General features: G+C 42.9%; 2 gene segments (V, D, J or C); both read right to left on the minus strand.

Annotated features, from left to right (window-relative positions):
- LOC138443432 (M1-specific T cell receptor alpha chain-like) overlaps window positions 1–20,082 on the minus strand; it is a 1,249,782-nt gene that overhangs the window by 337,928 nt on the left and 891,772 nt on the right.
- On the minus strand, window positions 10,536–11,270 carry LOC138931564 (T cell receptor alpha variable 38-1-like). The segment is given in 2 exon segments: window positions 10,536–10,933; window positions 11,168–11,270. Coding segments are annotated over 2 exon segments (357 nt in total).

A 20,082-nucleotide genomic window follows, 5' to 3' on the forward strand; every position in this document is an offset into this window, starting at 1 on the left:
TTCATGGCTTCAGTCACCATCTGCAGGGATTTTGGAGCCCCCCAAAATAAAGTCTGACACTGTTTCCACTGTTTCTCCGTCTATTTCCCATGAAGTGATGGGACCAGATGCCATGATCTTCGTTTTCTGAATGTTGAGCTTTAAGCCAACTTTTTCACTCTCCTCTTTCACTTTCATCAAGAGGCTTTTTAGTTCCTCTTCACTTTCTGCCGTAAGGGTGGTGTCATCTGCATATCTGAGGTTATTGATATTTCTCCCGGCAATCTTGATTCCAACTGTGTTTCTTCAAGTCCAGCATTTCTCATGATGTACTCTGTGTATAAGTTAAATAAGCAGGGTGACAATATACAGACTTGATGTACTCCTTTTCCTATTTGGAACCAGTCTGTTGTTCCATGTTCAGTTCTAACTGTTGCTTCCTGACCTGCATACAGATTTCTCAAGAGGCAGGTCAGGTGGTCTGGTATGCCCATCTCTTGAAGAATTGTCCAGAGTTTATTGTGATCCACACAGTCAAAGGCTTTGGCATAGTCAATAAAGCAGAAATAGATGTTTTTCTGGAACTCTCTTGCTTTTTCCATGATCCAGCGGATGTTGGCAATTTGATCTCTGGTTCCTCTGCCTTTTCTAGAACCAGCTTGAACATCAGGGAGTACATGGTTCATGTATTGCTGAAGCCTGGCTTGGAGAATTTTGAGCATTACTTTCTAGCATATGAGATGAGTACAATTGTGTGGTAGTTTGAGCATTCTTTGGCCTTGGCTTTCTTTGGAATTGGAATGAAAACTGACCTTTTCCAGTCCTGTGGCCACTGCTGAGTTTTCCAAATTTACTGGCATATTGAGTACAGGACTTTCACAGCATCATCTTTCAGGATTTGAAATGGCTCAACCGGAATTCCATCACCTCCACTAGCTTTGTTCGTAGTGATGCTTTCTAAGGCCCACTTGACTTCACATTTCAGGATGTCTGGCTCTAGATGAGTGATCACACCATCGTGATTATCCAGGTCGTGAAGATCTTTTTTGTACAGTCCTTCTGTGTAGTCTTGCCACCTCTTCTTAATATCTTCTGCCTCTGTTAGGTCCGTACCATTTCTGTCCTTTATTGAGCCCATCTTTGAATGAAATGGTATCTCTAATTTTCTTGAAGAGATCTCGTCTTTCCCATTCTGTTCTTTTCCTCTATTTCTTTGCATTGATCGCTGAAGAAGGCTTTCTTATCTCTTCTTGCTATTCTCTGGAACTCTGCATCAGATGCTTATATCTTTCCTTTTCTCCTTGGCTTTTCACTTCTCTTCTTTTCACAGCTATTTGTAAGGCCTCCCCAGAGAGCCAGTTTGCTTTTTTGCATTTCTTTTCTATGGAGATGGTCTTGATTCCTGTCTCCTATACAATGTCATGAACCTCATTCCATAGTTCATCAGGCACTCTATCAGATCTAGGCCCTTGAATCTATTTCTCACTTCCACTGTATAATCATAAGGGATTTGATTTAGGTCATACCTGAATGGTCTAGCGGTTCGCCCTACTTTCTTCAATTTAAGTCTGAATTTGGTAATAAGGAGTTCATGATCTGAGCCACAGTCAGCTCCTGCTCTTGTTTCTCCTGACTGTATAGAGCTTCTCCATCTTTGGCTGCAAAGAATATAATCAATCTGATTTCGGTGTTGACCATCTGGTGATGTCCATGTGTAGAGTCTTCTCTTGTGTTGTTGGAAGAGGGTGTTTGCTATGACCAGTGCATTATCTTGGCAAAAGTCTATTAGTCTTTGCCCTGCTTCATTCTGCATTCCAAGGCCAAATTTGCCTGTTACTCCAGGTGTTTCTTGACTTCCTACTTTTGCATTCCAGTCCCCTAGAATGAAAAGCACATCTTTTTAGGTGTTAGTTCTAAAAGGTCTTGTAGGTCTTCATAGAACCGTTCAACTTCAGCTTCTTCAGTGCTACTGGTTGGGGCATGGACTTGGATTACTATGTTATTGAATGGTTTACCTTGGAAATGAACAGAGATCATTCTGTCGTTTTTGAGATTGCATCCAAGTACTGCATTTTGGACTCTTTTGTTGACCATGATGGCTACTCCATTTCTTCTGAGGGACTCCTGCCTGCAGTAGTAGATATAATGGTCATCTGAGTTAAATTCACCCATTCCAGTCCATTTTAGTTTGCTGATTCCTAGAATGTCAATGTTCACTCTTGCCATCTCTTGTTTGAACACTTCCAATTTGCCTTGATTCATGGACCTGACATTCCAGGTTCCTATGCAATATTGCTCTTTACAGCATCAGACCTTGCTTCTATCACCAGTCACATCCACAGCTGGGTATTGTTTTTGCTTTGGCTCCATCCCTTTATTCTTTCTGGAGTTATTTCTCCACTGACCTCCAGTAGCATATTGGGCACCTACTGACCTGGGGAGTTCCTCTTTCAGTATCCTATCATTTTGCCTTTTCCTACTCTTCATGGGGTTCTCAAGGCAAGAATACTGAAGTGGCTTGCCATTCCCCTCTCCAGTGGACCACATTCTGTCAGACCTCTCCACCATGACCCGCCCGTCTTGGGTTGCCCCACGGGCATGGCTTAGTTTCATTGAGTTAGACAAGGCTGTGGTCCTAGTGTGATTAGACTGACTAGTTTTCTGTGATATGGTTTCAGTGTGTCTGCCCTCTGATGCTTTCTTGCAAAACCTACCATATTACTTGGGTTTCTCTTACCTTGGGCAGGGCAGAAGCCGGGCGGACCCCATGCCCAAACGGCAGCAGCCAAGAGGAGCTACCCCGAGTCTGAGGTCAGGGGCGATGGCTGAGAGGAGCTACCCCATGTCCGAGGCCAGGGACAGTGGCCGCGAGAAACCACCCAGCGTCCGAGGTTGGGGCGGCTGCCGGGAGGAGCAACCCCACGCCCGAGGCCAGGGGTGGCGGCTGGGAGGAGCAACCCCACATCCAAGGAGCGGTGGCTGCACGAGCGCAGGAGGGCCTAGAGGAGCCATCCCACGTTGAAGGTCAGGAAGGGCGGCAGTGAGGAGATACCCCTCATCCAAGGTAAGGAGCAGCAGCTGCGCTTTGCTGGAGCAGCCGTGAAGAGATACCCCATCCTTTGATTAGAGGGTTGCAACCTGTAGGCCCATCCCCCTGCTCTCCAGAGAGGGGATGCGGCTGTTGAATCTATTGACAATGGACAATGATTTAATCAGTCATATCTAAACAATGAACCCCCTATAAAAACCTTTAAGGCTGGGGTTCAGAGAGCCTCTGGGTTGGTGAACGGTGGATATTCAGGAAGAGTGGTGTGCTGAAGATCAGTTTGAAAGCTCTCCTTTCTTCATATCTTGCGCTACCCATGTCTTCTACCTGGTGGTTCCTGAACTGTATGCTTTTATAATAAACTGGTGATCTAGTGAGGAAACAAGCTTCCTCAGTTCTGTGGGTCACTCCAACAAATTAATACTCCCCACTGCCTCTTGAGAAACCTGTATGCAGGTTAGGAAGCAACAGTTAGAATTGGACATGGAACAACAGACTGGTTCCAAATCAGGAAAGGAGTACATCAAGGCTGTATATTGTCACCCTGCTTATTTAACTTAAATGCCGAGTACATCATGAGAAACGCTGGGCTGGAAGAAGCACAAGGTGGAATCAAGATTGCCGGGAGAAATATCAATAACCTCAGATATGCAGATGACACCACCCTTATGGCAGAAAGTGAAGAAGAACTAAAGAGCCTCTTGATGAAAGTGAAAGAGGAGAGTGAAAGATTGGCTTAAAACTCAACATTCAGAAAACTAAGATCAAGGCATCTGGTCCAACCACTTCATGGCAAATAGATGGGGAAACAGTGGAAGCAGTGAGAGACTGTTTTTGAGGGGCTCCAAAATCACTGCAGATGGTGATTGCAACCATGAAATTAAAAGACGCTTACTCCTTGGAAGAAAAGTTATGACCAACCTAGACAGCACATTAAAAAGCAGAGATATTACTTTGCCAACAAAGGACCCTCTAATCAAGCTATGATTTTTCCAGTAGTCGTGTATGGATGTGAGAGTTGGACTATAAAGCTGAGCACAGAAGAATTGATGCTTTTGAACTGTGGTGTTGGAGAAGACTCTTGAGAGTCCCTTGGACTGCAAGGAGATCCAACCAGTCTATCCTAAAGGAGATCAGTCCTGAATATTCATTGGAGAGACTGATGTTGAAGCTGAAACTCCAATACTTTGGCCACCTCATGCGAAGGACTGACTCATTTGAAAAGACCCTGATGCTGGGAAAGATTGAAGGCAGGAGGAGAAGGGGATGACAAAGGATGAGATGATTGGATGGCATCACCGACTCAATGGACATGAGTTTGAGTAAACTGTGGCAGTTGGTGATGGACAGGGAGTCCTGGTGCACTGTAGTCCATGGGGTCGAAAACAGTCAGACACGACTGAGTGGCTGAACTGAACTGATGGGAAGATCTCCTACCTATCCACCCACCCACCATATTAGAAACTGGGATTCAGAACATCTGTTTAGCACAGAAGCAGGACAGGATATTCTTGCCTAGACAGTAGGTAGAAAAGTGAACTGAGGCAAAATTAGGGATAAGATTAGCTGATACCTGCATATCTACCAGACTTTTATTTTATGAATATGTCTGCATGACAAAAAATTTTACATTTTTGCTTATTTCTTCATTAGCCTGCATTAGCTCACTCTTGCCTTGTAGAATATTTGTTATAGTATGCTAGGGTATATGTTGTATTTCCTTCTAGGCCGGGGTGATCTTAAAAACTCACAACCCAATATTTAATAACCTGTTTGTTATTTGGTATGGATATCAGAACAGACACAGGTTGTGGGGAGAAAGTCAGAGTATTGAACAGAATCCTGGTGAGGATTCCAAGCTATTCCACTGTTTAATTGCTGGCTGTGCCAAGCATTTTCTCTTTAGTTGCTGGGTCATGAATAAGTCTGGGAGAGGAACCAAGACAGCCAAAATGGTAGGGGTTGGAAGTGAGCATGTAAGGGGCCGTTAGGAAATGGCTAGTTGCCAATGAGCATGGTATTTCCATTTTTAACAAGCAACAAGCTTTTATAGTGTATAATCAGGGAAAGTCAGTCATGTATCTAGTAGTTGCTAAGTCGCTTTAGTCGTGTCCGACTCTGTGCAACCCCATAGACGGAAGCCTACCAGGCTCCTCCGTCACTGGGATTTTCCAGGCAAGAACACTGGAGTGGGTTGCCATTTCCTTCTCCAGTGCATGAAAGTGAAAAATGAAAGTGAAGTCACTCAGTCATGTCCAACTCTTAGCGACCCCATGGACTGCAGCCTACCAGGCTCCTCTGTCCATGGGCTTTTGCAGGCAAGAGTACTGGAGTGGGTTCCCATTGTCTTCTCCGATCTAGTAGTTAGCTTTGCCTGAAATTCATGTGAAGTGTCATTAGGAGGGGTAGTGCCCCAGTAGATTCATTGTTCCCAGATCCTATTAACTGAGGGCATATAACATACTTTTCCATTCCTTATTCCAAACAGAATTATTTGCTTAAATAGTTTAAATTAGGTAAACATCTTAATCAACTCTGCTTTAAAAAGATGAACTTCAATGAAATGGGGTTAATCAAACTTTTTACCATCTGAACATAATTTGTGGTTTCAAAACACTCCCATGGACATGAATCAATGGACATGAGTTTGGATAAACTCAGGGAGTTGGTGATGGACAGGGAGGCCTGGTGTGCTGCAGTCCATGGGGTAGCAAAGAGTCGGACACCACTGAGCAACTGAGCTGAACTGAACTGAACACTCCCATAATAACAATGTAACTGTGGTTGTTCTCAAGGTTTGAGGGTGAAGACTGTAGTCTTTAACTCCCAGGTGATTGCTACATACCACGTCTACTCTAGAGTCATTGATCTAGAACAGTAGAAAGAAAAAGAAAGCACAATATAACATTTAGCACTAATTTTTGTACTGTCAGTATTGATTCCCTTTTCCATCAGGACTTCAAAAGAAAGCAAAAAAAAAAAAGTCTTTGGCTCATTTGTCTTCCCTGATTTTTCATGGAAACCCCTCTCTGGAGCATTCTGGAACTCTGGAACCCTCTCATTAGACTTAACTATTTCAGTCATGGAATATCTTGTCCAACTTTATTATTCACTCAAAGTGGGCAGATAGAATTAAATGCTCCAAGAGGGGGGGTATTCATGGCTATGTACTGGGGAGGGCGGATTATGGACATACAAAGAAATATTGGCATCATTTTTTCTATTGTATTATTTTTTCCTTTCACATAAGTAAGGTGGAATCATTTCCAGGTCCAGACATCCCCAGTTTCTCAGGGGATGTTAGGTGGTGACTCTGGCTATGGCAGCTGCTTGGCCCCATCTTTGGACCTGGTTCTTCTAAATGGCTCACCTTCTCCCAGAAGCAGTGGTAGCATAACCAGAGACTAACATTTTTGTTTTCTTAAAATTATTAATTTGCATTTGCTGACAAGTACTAGATAGCATATTCAAAAGCAGAGACATTACTTTGATGACTAAGGTCCGTCTAGTCAAGGCTATGGGTTTTCCAGTAGTCATGTATGGATGTGAGAGTTGGACTGTGAAGCAGGCTGAGCGCCGAAGAATTGATGCTTTTGAACTGTGGTATCGGAGAAGACTCTTGAGAGTCCCTTGGACTGCAAGGAGATCCAACCAGTCCATTCTGAAGGAGCTCAACCCTGGGATTACTTTGGAAGGAATGATGCTACAACTGAAACTCCAGTACTTTGGCCACCTCATGTGAAGAGTTGACTCATTGGAAAAGACTCTGATGCTGGGAGGGATTGGGGGCAGGAGGAGAAGGGGACAACAGAGGATGAGATGGCTGGATGGCATCACTGACTCGATGGACGTGAGTCTGAGTGAACTCCGGGAGATGGTGATAGACAGGGAGGCCTGGCATGCTGCGATTCATGGGGTCAGAAAGAGTTGGACACGACTGAGCGACTGAGCTGAACTGAACTGAACTAGCAGCACATGAAATCCCTCTGGACGTGTTTGTTCTCTTTGCTTACCTTCTAGATCAGGCCAATTGTGCTTTAAGGAAATTTGAGAAAAAGAGGGTGGAATTAGGTTGAAGTCAGAAATGGAAAAAAAATGAGATAAATGTGATGTAGTTTGTCACACTGTTTTGTAATTATAAAGAAATTAGATGTGGGTGCACACACACCACAAAATTAGACAGCCCAGGCTGGGAGGTAAGGGGTGAAGAAATTCTTCAAGCCCAGAAATAGAAGATTTCTACTGTGTGTTTTAATACTGATCAAAGCTGAGGAAAATAACAAATAAGATTTGTGGGGAGTATGAAACATTCGGTTTCAGATATATTGACTTTGATATGATCATGGAACATGCAGATGGAGAATACAGCTTTAGTTAGAGCTATAAAAATCCCTGGATGGTAGTGACACAGAATATCTGACCTCTCCTATATAACAGCAGGGTTTTGAAAGTTAAATACATATGAATGTAAATACTTTATAAAGCATTATGTACCTCCATTATTTTTATTACTATTTTGAGAACTTCAGCTTATAGATATCCTTTCTGTGTTTCCTATAGGCAGATGGAATAATATTTTTTTCCTCTACAGAAGTCCATGATTTTCTGTTCCTTTTATCCCAGCTACTTCCCCCGACCTCTGCACAGATGCTGAGGTCTGAGGTTTCTGTAAGCCTCTCTCCATTGCTCATCTCACTGTGTACCACTGTAAGCACAGAAATACATTGCAGCATCCTCCAGCTGGGAGTCTGAGATCCTGAGACTGAAAGCTTTGGCTTCTTTCTGGAAGTTCACAGAGTAGCGATCGTTGGTTGCATTCTGTTGTTCATAAGCATTTTGGCGAATAATGAAAACCATCTCCCCGCCGGGAGGCTGTTTGTACCAGAACAAATAATAATTACTCTCACTGGTGGTATATGTGCAGTCCAGGGTCACTGTGCCTGTCTCCTGTACAGACTCTTCTGGTTGAGGCTGAGTGACTGTCTGGGCCACACTGGGTCCTGTGGGAAGGAGGAGAGAAAGGTCCAACTGGGTGTCACAGGAGAGAGAAAGCAGGCAGATACCCAAGCTGGTTCCCATTTGCCACCCACATTTCTTCTGCTTGATCTAAACTTCAAGTAAAATTCATCAGCTTTCTTGCCCCCTGTAGCTTGGACCCATGAGGAAGTAACAAGATACCTGTGTTAATAATTTTTCTTCCTACTTCCCTGTCCTAGTGGCTGTTAGTAAAAGCAAATACATATGCTTTCCTTACCAAGATAGATGGAGACCACGGCTGCCCACAGCAAACAGGGGCCTGTCATGCTGGCAGTTCTCTCATTCAGGGAGATGAAACCCTCTTGTTCTCATCAGAACCTTGGTGACATCCTGGCTTCAGAACAGGAACTGGTTTATCAGATGGGCCGTTGGTTCTCTGTAGTCAGCCGTGCAAGCAGTGCCCTCTTCAGGTCATGGAAATAATTGCCGAGGCAATGCCTATGATGATTCACTCTACACAGAAGGAACTTGGTTTTGTCAAGAAATCTGTTCTATAAGGAGTCTGTGACCATTGGAGAGAAGGGATTCAAGGATTCACTACTGGAGAAGAATGCTTGGAGGAGATAAAGTTTTGAGGTGTGCTTATGGGACCAGTATGATTTGACCAGCCTGATATATACATGAAAGGGAAATTTGGGTGAGTGGAAAAACCAGAAAAGAAATTCAAGAGACTGAGATGCTTATGGGTTGGTAAGGAGAATAGACGGACTGGAATAGAGGTATATTTTGAGAAGAAGTAGGAATGAGGTTTAAATAATGAGGATGAGCAGATTCAGGGGCAGGGATAATGATATTAATAAAAATTGAGACTTGGTAAGTAAGAATATGATCATACATCTACAGAGACTGGATTTTCATAAATATGATCTATTTCACTATCTTTTGAAAAAATAAGGTGTCAGCTTCTATTTTTCCAGTTATGTAATCACTCAAGTACCCATCTGCTCTTTTTAGAAATCAGCCCAGTAAAGTTCACCTTGAACTTTCTTCCATTCTTTCTCTATCAAAATTTTAAAGCACCTCTGTTTTAATTTTGTCTCCTTGCAACACCCAAAAAGGAGCCTAAAGCAAGAATTCAGGTGAAGGCAGTTTATTTAGGAAGTGATCTTAAGAAGCAGAAATGAGAAAGTGGGTACCACAGTACTGAGGCTTGATTCTGCCAGGATCTCCAAGAAACATACAAGATGCATCTCAGAATTATCGTTGGGAGGCAAGAATCTGTGTATGCATCCATCCCTTTTCCTTCTGGTTGGTGCTTGCTGGCAGGGGTGGTAATTCCCCTTTAGTTTCAGGCTGTGCTTGCCCATGGACTGAATGAGCTCCCAAGGAATCAGAGAAGGCCCTGGGGTACAAAGTAAAACTAATACACAGTGGATGCTTAATGCTGCATGTTATCAGCTTGAGATGAGTCCCAGTGTCCGCAGATTGGTCACAGCTACTGATAACATCAGACCTAGGTATCTGGATGCGGCAATAAGGCACAGGAGATGTTTGTTACAGGGCTTGCTTTGACAATACACAGATGTGTGCTTGCCTCATGTTATTTACACTGCGTCTCTGAGTATTCAAGGTTGTGGCAGGTTGCAATCCATCTGAAACACTTGATACACGAGGCGGTAGGACCTGAGCTTCAGGCCCCACTCCTTTAAGTGGTACTCATCTTCTCCCTCCTCAGCAATGCTCTCCAAACTTCTGTATATCAGACAGAACTTTAGCAGACTCAAATTCTTACCAGGTGTGGTGGCCCAGACCCTCATTGCTGAGAGGCCTCTGTTCTTAGTTTGTTCTTTTTAGACCTTGTTGCCATAGTGACCATTTGCTGTTTTTACTGGGCCTGGAAATACCCCATGTGAAACACTTGCATTCCAGACATATTCATTTTTGTTTTCATTGTGCTGCAACAACCTGGTACTCCATGAGAATCAGGGTCAATAACCCCTCCATCTAGTAATTTCCTGTCTTTGCCTGCTGGACCATCAGCTCAAGGAGTTCAAAGTGACCTAGGTGGCAGTCAGAGCTGCAGGTTCAGTGAAATCAACCTAGGTTATTTCTTAAGTCTGTGGTAAGACCAGTGGGGTCCCTCCGTGGTTATGTCCACACTGTCACAACAGTTGTGTACCAAAATAGGTATCTTTTTCTGAGGAGTTTCCGTTTTGGTCAAGGAGGACAGTTAAAAGGACAAACACCTATGAACAACTTGGAAAAGATTAAGATTCTTGGAGGTAAGAGTTCCCAGGAAAATTATAAAGATTTGTTAGACAGAAGAAATGCTTCAGAAATCTAACTGATCATGTATACCATATGAAGCTATGAGGGTTACAGATGATATCACAAATGAAGACACCTTGTAAAACTGTAATGTAATATACAGGTTATTATATTTACTTAAGGACTACAAATCACAGACATTCATCTCTCTGTGTTTCTTATGTTTAGATAGGAACAACTATTATCTCAAGGAGAAGTCAATGATTTTCTGTTCCTCTTACCCCAACTATTTCCCCCGACCTCTGCACAGATGCTGAGGTCTGAGGTTTCTGTAAGCCTCTCTCCATTGCCCAGCTCACTGTGCACCACTGTAAGCACAGAAATACATTGCAGCATCCTCCAGCTGGGAGTCTGAGATCCTGAGACTGAAGGCTTTGGCTTCTTTCTGGAAGTTCACAGAGTAGCGATCGTTGGTTGCATTCTGTTGTTCATAAGCATATTGGTGAATAATGAAAACCATCTCCCCGCTGGGAGGCTGTTTGTACCAGGACAAATAATAATCACTCTCACTGGTGGTATATGTGCAGTCCAAGGTCACCGTGTCTGCCTCCTGTACAGACTCTTCTGGTTGAGGCTGAGTGACTGTCTGGGCCACACTGGGTCCTGTGGGAAGGAGGAGAGAAAGGTCCACACTGGGTATCATAGGAGAGAGAAAGCAGGCAGATACCCAAGCTGGTTTCCATCCCCACCCACTTTTCTTCTTGATCCAAACCTCAGCAGAACATATCAGCTTTCAGCTGGGCTCTGTGAGGCAATGCAGTTCCGGTGCTATTAATCTTCTCCCGTTTCACAGCCCCATTAGATAACATTATAAATAAAGACCTAAGCCTTCCTTACCCAGACACATGGAGACCAGGACTGCCCACAGCAAGCTAACAGGTGTCATGCTCTCAGCTCTACCCTGCAGGCTGAGAAGCCTCTTGCTCTGATCTGGGTTCCCCTCTGTGCTCAGTGACACGTGAGCTTCGGAGCAGGAAATGGTATGACAGCTAATGGGTGACTATGTCTCACTGATGAAAGTTTTCCCAACACTTTTGGTCCCTCTTCAGGAACTAAGCTATAGATTATAATTTCAAATGAAAGCAAAAACTGTTTTCTGAGTTTTAAAAAATTCTAGGATGAAAACTAAGAGAAGAGGGAGCTGGCAAATGTATTTTGCCAAGTCCTAATCCTAGGGAGAATGGGGCCCTGGAATGGTAGGTAGAGGTGGCAGGGTTTTATATACAACAATGGCAAACTCTGTAATTTTTCTTTGTGTTAAGAAAAACGACAAGCCAAGTATGATAACTATAAATGATTAATTATGGATGATAAGAATATACCTGTTATATTAATGTATTCATTTTTTAATAGTTTTAGAGCTGCTCAAAATAATGAAAACCAAGATATATGTGACTGAAAATAGCACAAATTAAACTCAGAGTAAATGGGAGCAGAATGTGTATTGTCTAATTGTGCTTATATTTTCCACGGACACTTAAAAAATAAGACCTCATTTGTGCTATATTTAGAAGTTCTGAAATAACACTTACAGGAATTCTCATCAGCACCGAATTGCCTCAAACGACTCATATTAATATGAATCATTTTATATAAGTTATACTGTTAAGTCATGTGTACTTGTAATATCAAACCTTGCATTCAATATGCAACGCCATAGATACATACAGGTTTGTATTTTTCAGTGGAAAATTAAAAAGATTGTTTGTCATTAAAAAAAATTGCTCCTATCACTCTTATTCCATTTTGAAAAAAATACTGGAACAAGGGGAAAAACATACCATGAGTCTCTAGAAGTTTCTGTTTCCAGAGGGAGTGACAGGGATACTCATGTAATTCTAGAGTTGGAGTCCTCAAGCCAAGAGAAAGAATGGTGCTCTGCTATATACTGGGTACTGTCTGTGAGCATGGGTTCTCTTGTAACAGAAGTGGGTGGCTAAGTCTTCTCACTGAGAGAGATGAACTGGAAATTGTAAGAGTTGGGACCAGCTCTGAATGAGGCTGCTAAAATCTCCTGTGCCCCTAAAGCCAGTTTGATAGCAATGGAAGAAAGGACAATCAGAATTTCCTCTAAATCACTGCTGTCCTTGTCCCATGATTTGAATTCCTGTACCTTAGTTTTGTATTCTCCAAAAGTCAGGTCTATACATGGATTTGTGGGTAAGTAGTTCATTTGCAGGTGATTCTAGGAAACACTGAGGAAGTGAATAGAGGAAGGGAAGGAGGCCAGTACAGAGGGTTGTCACCAAGTCAGTTACTACTCTGGGCAATTGGAGCTTAATCCAGCTGGGTAACTCTGGGAGATGGTATAGCATTTTCCTTGGGAGTTACCCCAAATGAAGCATAGAGGAGCTGGAGTAGTTCATAAACTCATTATCCATTGCAGATTGAGGGCTGCTTTGGGGACATGAATTCTCTGGCATATCTGATTGGTCCTACGCACTGGCCACATGTGTACACATGGTCAGAAAATAGTCCTCAGAGTTGCTGGGGTTTTCAGTGTGCAGAGGTGACTGCCAAGGGATGTGAGTGGAGCATCAAGAGTGCTGTGCAGCCCATCCTTACACTGCTGAGATCCTTTTGTGCTCTATGTTTAATCCACCCAGAACACTAGTTCTTTTACAAAACTCAACAGGAGTATTAGTGGGACAAGTTATGATTGCTATAGATGATGAAAAGTGAAAGTGAAGTCACTCAGTCGTGTCCGACTCTTTGTGACCCATGGACTGTGGTCAGCCAGGCTCCTCTGTCCACTGGACTTCCCAGGCAAGAATACTGGAGTGGGTTGCCACTTCCTTCTCCAGGGGATCTTCCTGACCCAGGGATCGAACCTGGATCTCCCACATTACAGGCAGACTCTTTACCATCTGAGCCATCAGGGAATCCTGCTATAGATGATACCATAACCATAATTCATATTTATTATCTTCCATTTCCCTCCTATACCATTAATTCTTGATTCTCACCACCTTTGACTAATACTTCTGTATCTAGATTTCTGTCCCAGGGAGGAGGTAATCTAGACCTTCATCCCTGAGGGGACTGAAGCCCTGGTTATTCTCCCTTTATCAGGCCATAGTTGCTAAAGTTGCCTGTTTACAGTAATTATGGTCATGAACATGCTAACAGTCATCCTGGTGAATCCCCTGAGTTTTTGTCCTACATTTCCAGCTCCCAGTAGGTAACCACAGCCCTAAATCCTCATGATAATCAAGATCGATTGCCCCTACCAGTGTAGTAACACCTTTCCTGTCCTTCCGGCCTTTGGATACGAGTATCTTAGATGACCGGGTGGTATATGTAACACTGCTATTGTTCAGTCGCTAAGTTTTGTCCGACTCTTTGCGACCCCATGGACTGTAGCCCACCAGGCTCCTCTGTCCACTGGACTTCCCAGGCAAGAATACTGGAGTGGGTTGCCATTTCCTCCTCCAGGGGATCTTCCTGACCTAGGGGTTGAACCTGCATTGGCAGGCGGGTTCTTTATCACTGAGCCACCAGGAAACCCATATGTAACATAAGGCTTGATGAAGCCTCTCAGTTTCCTCCCAAAAAGTATCCTCTCCTTTCCATTCAAAGGGAAATAGGACCTCTAGTCCAGATGAAACTAAAGTTATGAGAACAGGAAACATCAATGAACAGTGAGTTTTGCTATTCTCCCAATACCAGAATTGGGAGTTGATGGGGAGATAACCCAACTTTCACTGCTTGGTTCCCAGGTCCATGTATTTTATCTAACAGGAACACAACACCATTTTGAAGAATAGTTCTCCAGCCTCTCAGAGCACTACCTCTAAGTTGGTGCTTTAGTAAACTGGTCATTCCAATGTTCTATGAGGCTCGTGGTTTGCAGATAATGCTATATGCAGTAAATCAGTATGTCCAGTGGTCACATGTCCATTGTCCCAACTTTTTGCTGTAAATTGGGTCTGTTGATGCAAAGGGATGTGAAATCCCTTGATAATCATGATAAACCTCTGAACACTTGGTTCATGCTGCTATATGCAGCACTGTTGAAGGGAAGCCAAACATGTACCCAGAACATGTAGTTTTCCCAGTAGGAAAAGATTTCTGCCACCTCCAGGGTGGAAGTGGTTTCATGTAATCAACTTGCCAACTAGAGGCTGGTTGGTCTTCTGGAGGGGTGATTCCACATTGAAGGCCCTTTGTTGTGTCTATGGCTGACAGGTTGAACATTTGGCAGAAGGAGTTAGGTCTGACTTGGTGAGAGAAAACTCATGCTTCTGGGCTCATGTTGCTGTTGTTCAGTCACTAAATTGTGTCCGACTCTTTGCAACCCCATGAACTGCAGCACAGCAGGCTTCCCTGTCCTTCATTATCTCCCGGAGTTTCTTGACCACTGAGTCACGGATGCTGTCTAACCATGTCATCCTCTGCCCCCATCTCATCCTTCTGGTCTCATGGAGAACATCTATTCCGTCAGCTTGGCTCATCTGTCCACAGGTGTATTGTTCAAGCCCTGAGGTACACAAGGATGAGCCTGGTGACATCCTTCAGTTGGACCATCTTGTCACATGGTTGCTCGGTGCTTCCTTGTGGTAGATGTTGTTTGGGGGGCATGAATGTGAGATACAGTGATCCCAACCCCATGTGCCTACACTCACTGCTCCTTCAGCTCATGGTCTCCTCGAAATGTGGCTCTTCCTCCTGCACCTGAGTCTAGAAAGGAATAAGAAACTAGGTGCTTTTAGAGGTCACCCCTAAGAAAGTTGCCCCTTTGACTCTTCTTCAGTCAGCTGGTTGGAATTTTATCCTCTTTTAAGGCAGAACCAGATTGCTATCACACTGTGTTCTCGTTTCACTCTGCCCTTTAAAAACTTTAAACCATTTCCCCTCAGGTTTTGGTACTCATTCTTCTTAGCCAGCCTTTTTGGAATGGCAGAGTATGTTTTCTTTTGCTGCGGGATTTGATAGTCACTGCTTTAAAGATTTCATATTCTTGATATATTTGTGAAAGTCTACAAAGGAGTTCAAAGGCAAGGTGTTTTCTCTGTTTCCTCTGTTCTTTAGTGCTCTCTTCTTTCTGATGTTAAGCCTCCGGTTTTTGAACAGAGTAAGGACTTCACGCAGAGAAACAAAAATATTAATAGATTAGATGGTGTTTGAAAACACTACCCCTCTGCACATGGTCTTCAAATGAAATCTTTGACACTGTTATACAAAGCTCTTCATGTTTCGTTTTGCTCATAGCACAGAGTCAGTGCCTGGAAGCCCTTCAAGCAGGAGGTGCAGGCTTAGCAGGGTTTAGGTGCGGGGTGCAGGTGTCTGAGCTGCACTATGTACCTGTTGCACACAAGAAGTTGGTTGCATCGTGGAACTGGGAATCCTCCACATGCAGAGAAAATTGCTGGTCATTTTTGTTAAGCTTGGCTGTGAATCTTCCCCTGATTTTCTCTTCCTAGTTTACAAACAACTGCACCAGGAAGTGGATGCTTTCCCTGGGATCCTGCCTAAACCACTGGAAGAAATCATCAGCTCCATCTTTGTAACTGCAGTTCAGTGTGAAGTTCTCGCCTTCCTTGATTTCTGTTCCACCAGCGGTTGTCCATTTGAACCTGTTCAGAAGGGGTGAGAAAATGTTCATACATAAAACATATTTTTTGTAAATAAAGAACTTTCCCTATTTCTTTTGCATTTCTTAAAATAAACTCCAGAGTGTCCCTGGGATGCCCTTAGATTTCCTTACCAGAGTTATCCATTTCCCTGGCTTGACCATTCCTCCCCTCCTCCCCACTCACAGGTTAATTGCATGCACAGGAGTATCCGTGAAGCTTGCAGGTAAGGCTGCATTCCTGCTTCTGCCTGGAGTCTCTCAGGCTCAGGATTCAGTTTGAAAGCCTGAAATTGGCCATGTTCAATTGTGCATATTATTATTAGTCCATTAATCTAGATTCTTCTCCTTCCTTTGGTTTGGAAGCCCCGATGATCTTTATTCTGTTTTCACAACCAATAAAAATCTCACTTGTCACAAGTGCATCACTGAATTTATCTGCTCCTGCTGCTCCCATTCACATAATTCTAGTTTCCAGCCAATTACTTTTGTTAACGATAGCATTGCCCTCATGGGGGCATCTGAACTTTTAAATTAAATTTTGTTTCCATTACCCTTAGTACAGAGCAATTCCTTAAGTTAAACTAAAGGATGATAGAAGATGCAGTGGGGTGAAGAGTGAAGAAAAAAGGAAGAAAACAAAGCACTGTGTCAAAATGTTCTCTAGTGGTGACTGTCTTCATGTCCTTACTACCTGGGACTTCCTTCTTCACTCTCCTCACTTGTAAAGGATCAATGCATGTTCTTTGCCTGTATGACTATGTTCTGAGGGTAATAAACAAAACATTGAGAGAAGATCTGATTCTTTCTCTTAATTGGTTAGGGTCTCGCATGACTTTGTTACATTTCTCACTCTGAACAATTTAACATGAGTTAAAAGAGTTAGGACTTCTCTAAGTTCCCTATAAAAGTATAAAGGAAAGAATACAGTATCTTTCTTTTAATATATGCCCAGATGTGAAGAGCAACCTGGTATCTGGCTAGCTTTGAAAATGGTAGTAGGTTTGCAAAAATATAAGTGTTTCTTTTTAAAATTTTTTTATTTTCAATTGGAGTATAATTGCTTTATAATATTGTGTTGATTTCGGCCATATATCAGCATGAATCAATCATGCATAAACATGGTTGCATACCTATTGTTGTATACCCAGGAGAGTCTACCCCTCCCTCTTGAAACTTTCTCCACCTCCCACCCCATCCCACCCCTCTAGGTTGTATTTCAATCTGGGCATCTGTGTAATCTCTGGTAATTTCCTATACTTTACATATTCAGTATATGAAACCCTGTTTCATGATCTTTTATATTACACTGAGGGTTAAGATTTGACTAAAGCGCTTGAAGAATTGATGCTTTTGAACTGTGATGTTGGAGAAGACTCTTGAGATTCCTTTAGATTGCAAGGAGATCTAGCCAGACCACCTAAAAGAGATCAGTCCTGAGTGTTCATTGGAAGGACTGATGTTGAAGCTGAAACTCTAATACTTTGGATGCGAAGAACTGACTCATTTAAAAAGACCCTGATGCTGGGAAAGATTGAGGGAGGGAGGAGAAGGGGACGATAGAGGAGGAGAAGGGGACGATAGAGGATGAGAAGGGGAAGATAGAGGATGAGACGGTTGGATGGCATCACTGACTAAATGGACATGAGTTTGAGTAAACTCTGGGAGTTGGTGATCAACAGGGAGGCCTGGCGTGCTACCGTCCATGGGGTCGCAAAGAGTCGGACACAACTGAGCGAATGAACTGAACTGAACTGAAAGAAGTGAAAGTGAAGTCGCTCAGTCGTGTCCAACTCTTTGCCACTCCATGGACTGTAGTCCACCAGGCTTCTCCGTCCATAGGGTTTTCCAGGCAAAAATACTGGAGTGGGTTGCCCTTCTCCAGGGATCTTCCCCATCCACAGATCAAACCTAGGTCTCACACGTTGCAGGCAGACGCTTTACCTTCTGAGAAACCAGGGAAGCCCTGGTAACAAAGAGAAGTTAAAAAAGGAAGTTCTCTTCTAGTCTTTGCATTCAGTCCTTACCCTGATGGTTCTAGGTGCTACCACTAACAACATTTTTTCATCTGCACTATCTGGGTAAAGTCCTGGTCCTGGCAGTCAACCCAACCCTTCTTTTTCTTTGGTTCTTATTGTGGGAATGAGGTAAGTGGCTGAGAGTTTGCAGTGAGTAAAGAGCTGTGATCTTCTTTGATGTTAATTGTGGATATTAGTCTATCATGTATGAAATTATGTAAAATAGACTGCTTTTTCTAGCATTTTCCTGAAACACAGTGTCATTGTGTCTCAGATAGGAGTTAACTCCCTATTAGAGATATAGAGTCTGAGGTGAACAGTGCTTTGTCTTTGCCAGCCCACTCATTTCTCCTTGAGAAGAAAACAGCAGACTTGGAGTGATCAATGGAGAGTCTGCCTGTTTGCCAGTTGATACACTTTCCTGGGAGCATGGTTGCTCTTTTCCTAAATAAGAGCACTGCCAAATCATATTAAATCTGAAAGCAGAGAAACGTTAGCAAAATTTCAAGAAGGGAATTTTATTCTGTAAAAATAGGAGGTGTTGTTACAGTTGTTTGGAAGAAGTAAAATCTATAAGAGAAGTTTACATTTGTATGGAGTTTTCTCTCTCCTGTCATCAGTTCAGCTCAGTCGAGTTGCTCAGTCATGTCCGACTCTTTGTGAACCCCATGGACTACAGCATGACAGGCTTCCCTGTCCATCACCAACTCCTGGAGCTTACTCAAACTCATGTCCATAGAGCCAGTGATGCCATCCAACCATCTCATCCTCTGTCATCCCCTTCTTCTCCTGCCTTCAATCTTTCCCCAGTATCAGGGTCTTTTCTAATAAGTTAGTTCTTCACATCAGGTGGCCAAAGTATTGGAACTTCAGCTTCAGCATCAGTCCTTTCAATGAATATTTGGGACTGATTTCCTTTAGGATTGACTGGTTAGACCTCCTTGCAGTCCAAAAGACTCTCAAGAGTCTTCTCCAACACCACATTTTATTTTATTTTATTTTATTTTTTTTCTTTTTTTTTATTTTTTATTTTTTTTATTTTTATTTTTTTATTTTTTACATTTTAAAATCTTTAATTCTTACATGCATTCCCAAACATGAACCCCCCTCCCACCACCCTCCCCATAACATCTTTCTGGGTCATCCCCATGCACCAGCCCCAAGCATGCTGCATCCTGCGTCAGACATAGACTGGCAATTCAATTCTTACATGATAGTATACATGTTAGAATGCCATTCTCCCAAATCATCCCACCCTCTCCCTCTCCCTCTGAGTCCAAAAGTCCGTTATACACATCTGTGTCTCTTTCCCTGTCTTGCATACAGGGTCGTCATTGCCATCTTCCTAAATTCCATATATATGTGTTAGTATACTGTATTGGTGTTTTTCTTTCTGGCTTACTTCACTCTGTATAATCGGCTCCAGTTTCATCCATCTCATCAGAACTGATTCAAATGAATTCTTTTTAACCGCTGAGTAATACTCCATTGTGTATATGTACCACAGCTTTCTTATCCATTCATCTGCTGATGGACATCTAGGTTGTTTCCATGTCCTGGCTATTATAAACAGTGCTGCGATGAACATTGGGGTACATGTGTCTCTTTCAATTCTGGTTTCCTCGGTGTGTATGCCCAGAAGTGGGATTGCTGGGTCATAAGGTAGTTCTATTTGCAATTTTTTAAGGAATCTCCACACTGTTCTCCATAGTGGCTGTACTAGTTTGCATTCCCACCAACAGTGTAGGAGGGTTCCCTTTTCTCCACACCCTCTCCAGCATTTATTGCTTGCAGATTTTTGGATCGCAGCCATTCTGACTGGTGTGAAGTGGTACCTCATTGTGGTTTTGATTTGCATTTCTCTAATAATGAGTGATGTTGAGCATCTTTTCATGCAACACCACATTTTAAAAACATCAATTCTTTGGTGCTCAGCTTTCTTTATGGTCCAGGTCCAACTCTCTCACCCATACATGAGTACTGGAAAAACCATAGCTTTGACTAGATGGAACTTTGTTGGCAAAGTAATGTCTCTGCTTTTTAATATGCTGTCTAGGTTGGTCATAGCTTTCCTTCCAAGGAGCAAGCGTTGTTTAATTTCATGCTATGCTTAGTTTCTCAGTTGTGTCCGACTCTTAGTGACCTCATGGGCTGCAGCCTGC

The sequence above is a fragment of the Ovis canadensis genome, chromosome 7 (genome assembly GCF_042477335.2).
Source record: "Ovis canadensis isolate MfBH-ARS-UI-01 breed Bighorn chromosome 7, ARS-UI_OviCan_v2, whole genome shotgun sequence".
Classification (NCBI taxonomy): domain Eukaryota; kingdom Metazoa; phylum Chordata; class Mammalia; order Artiodactyla; family Bovidae; genus Ovis; species Ovis canadensis.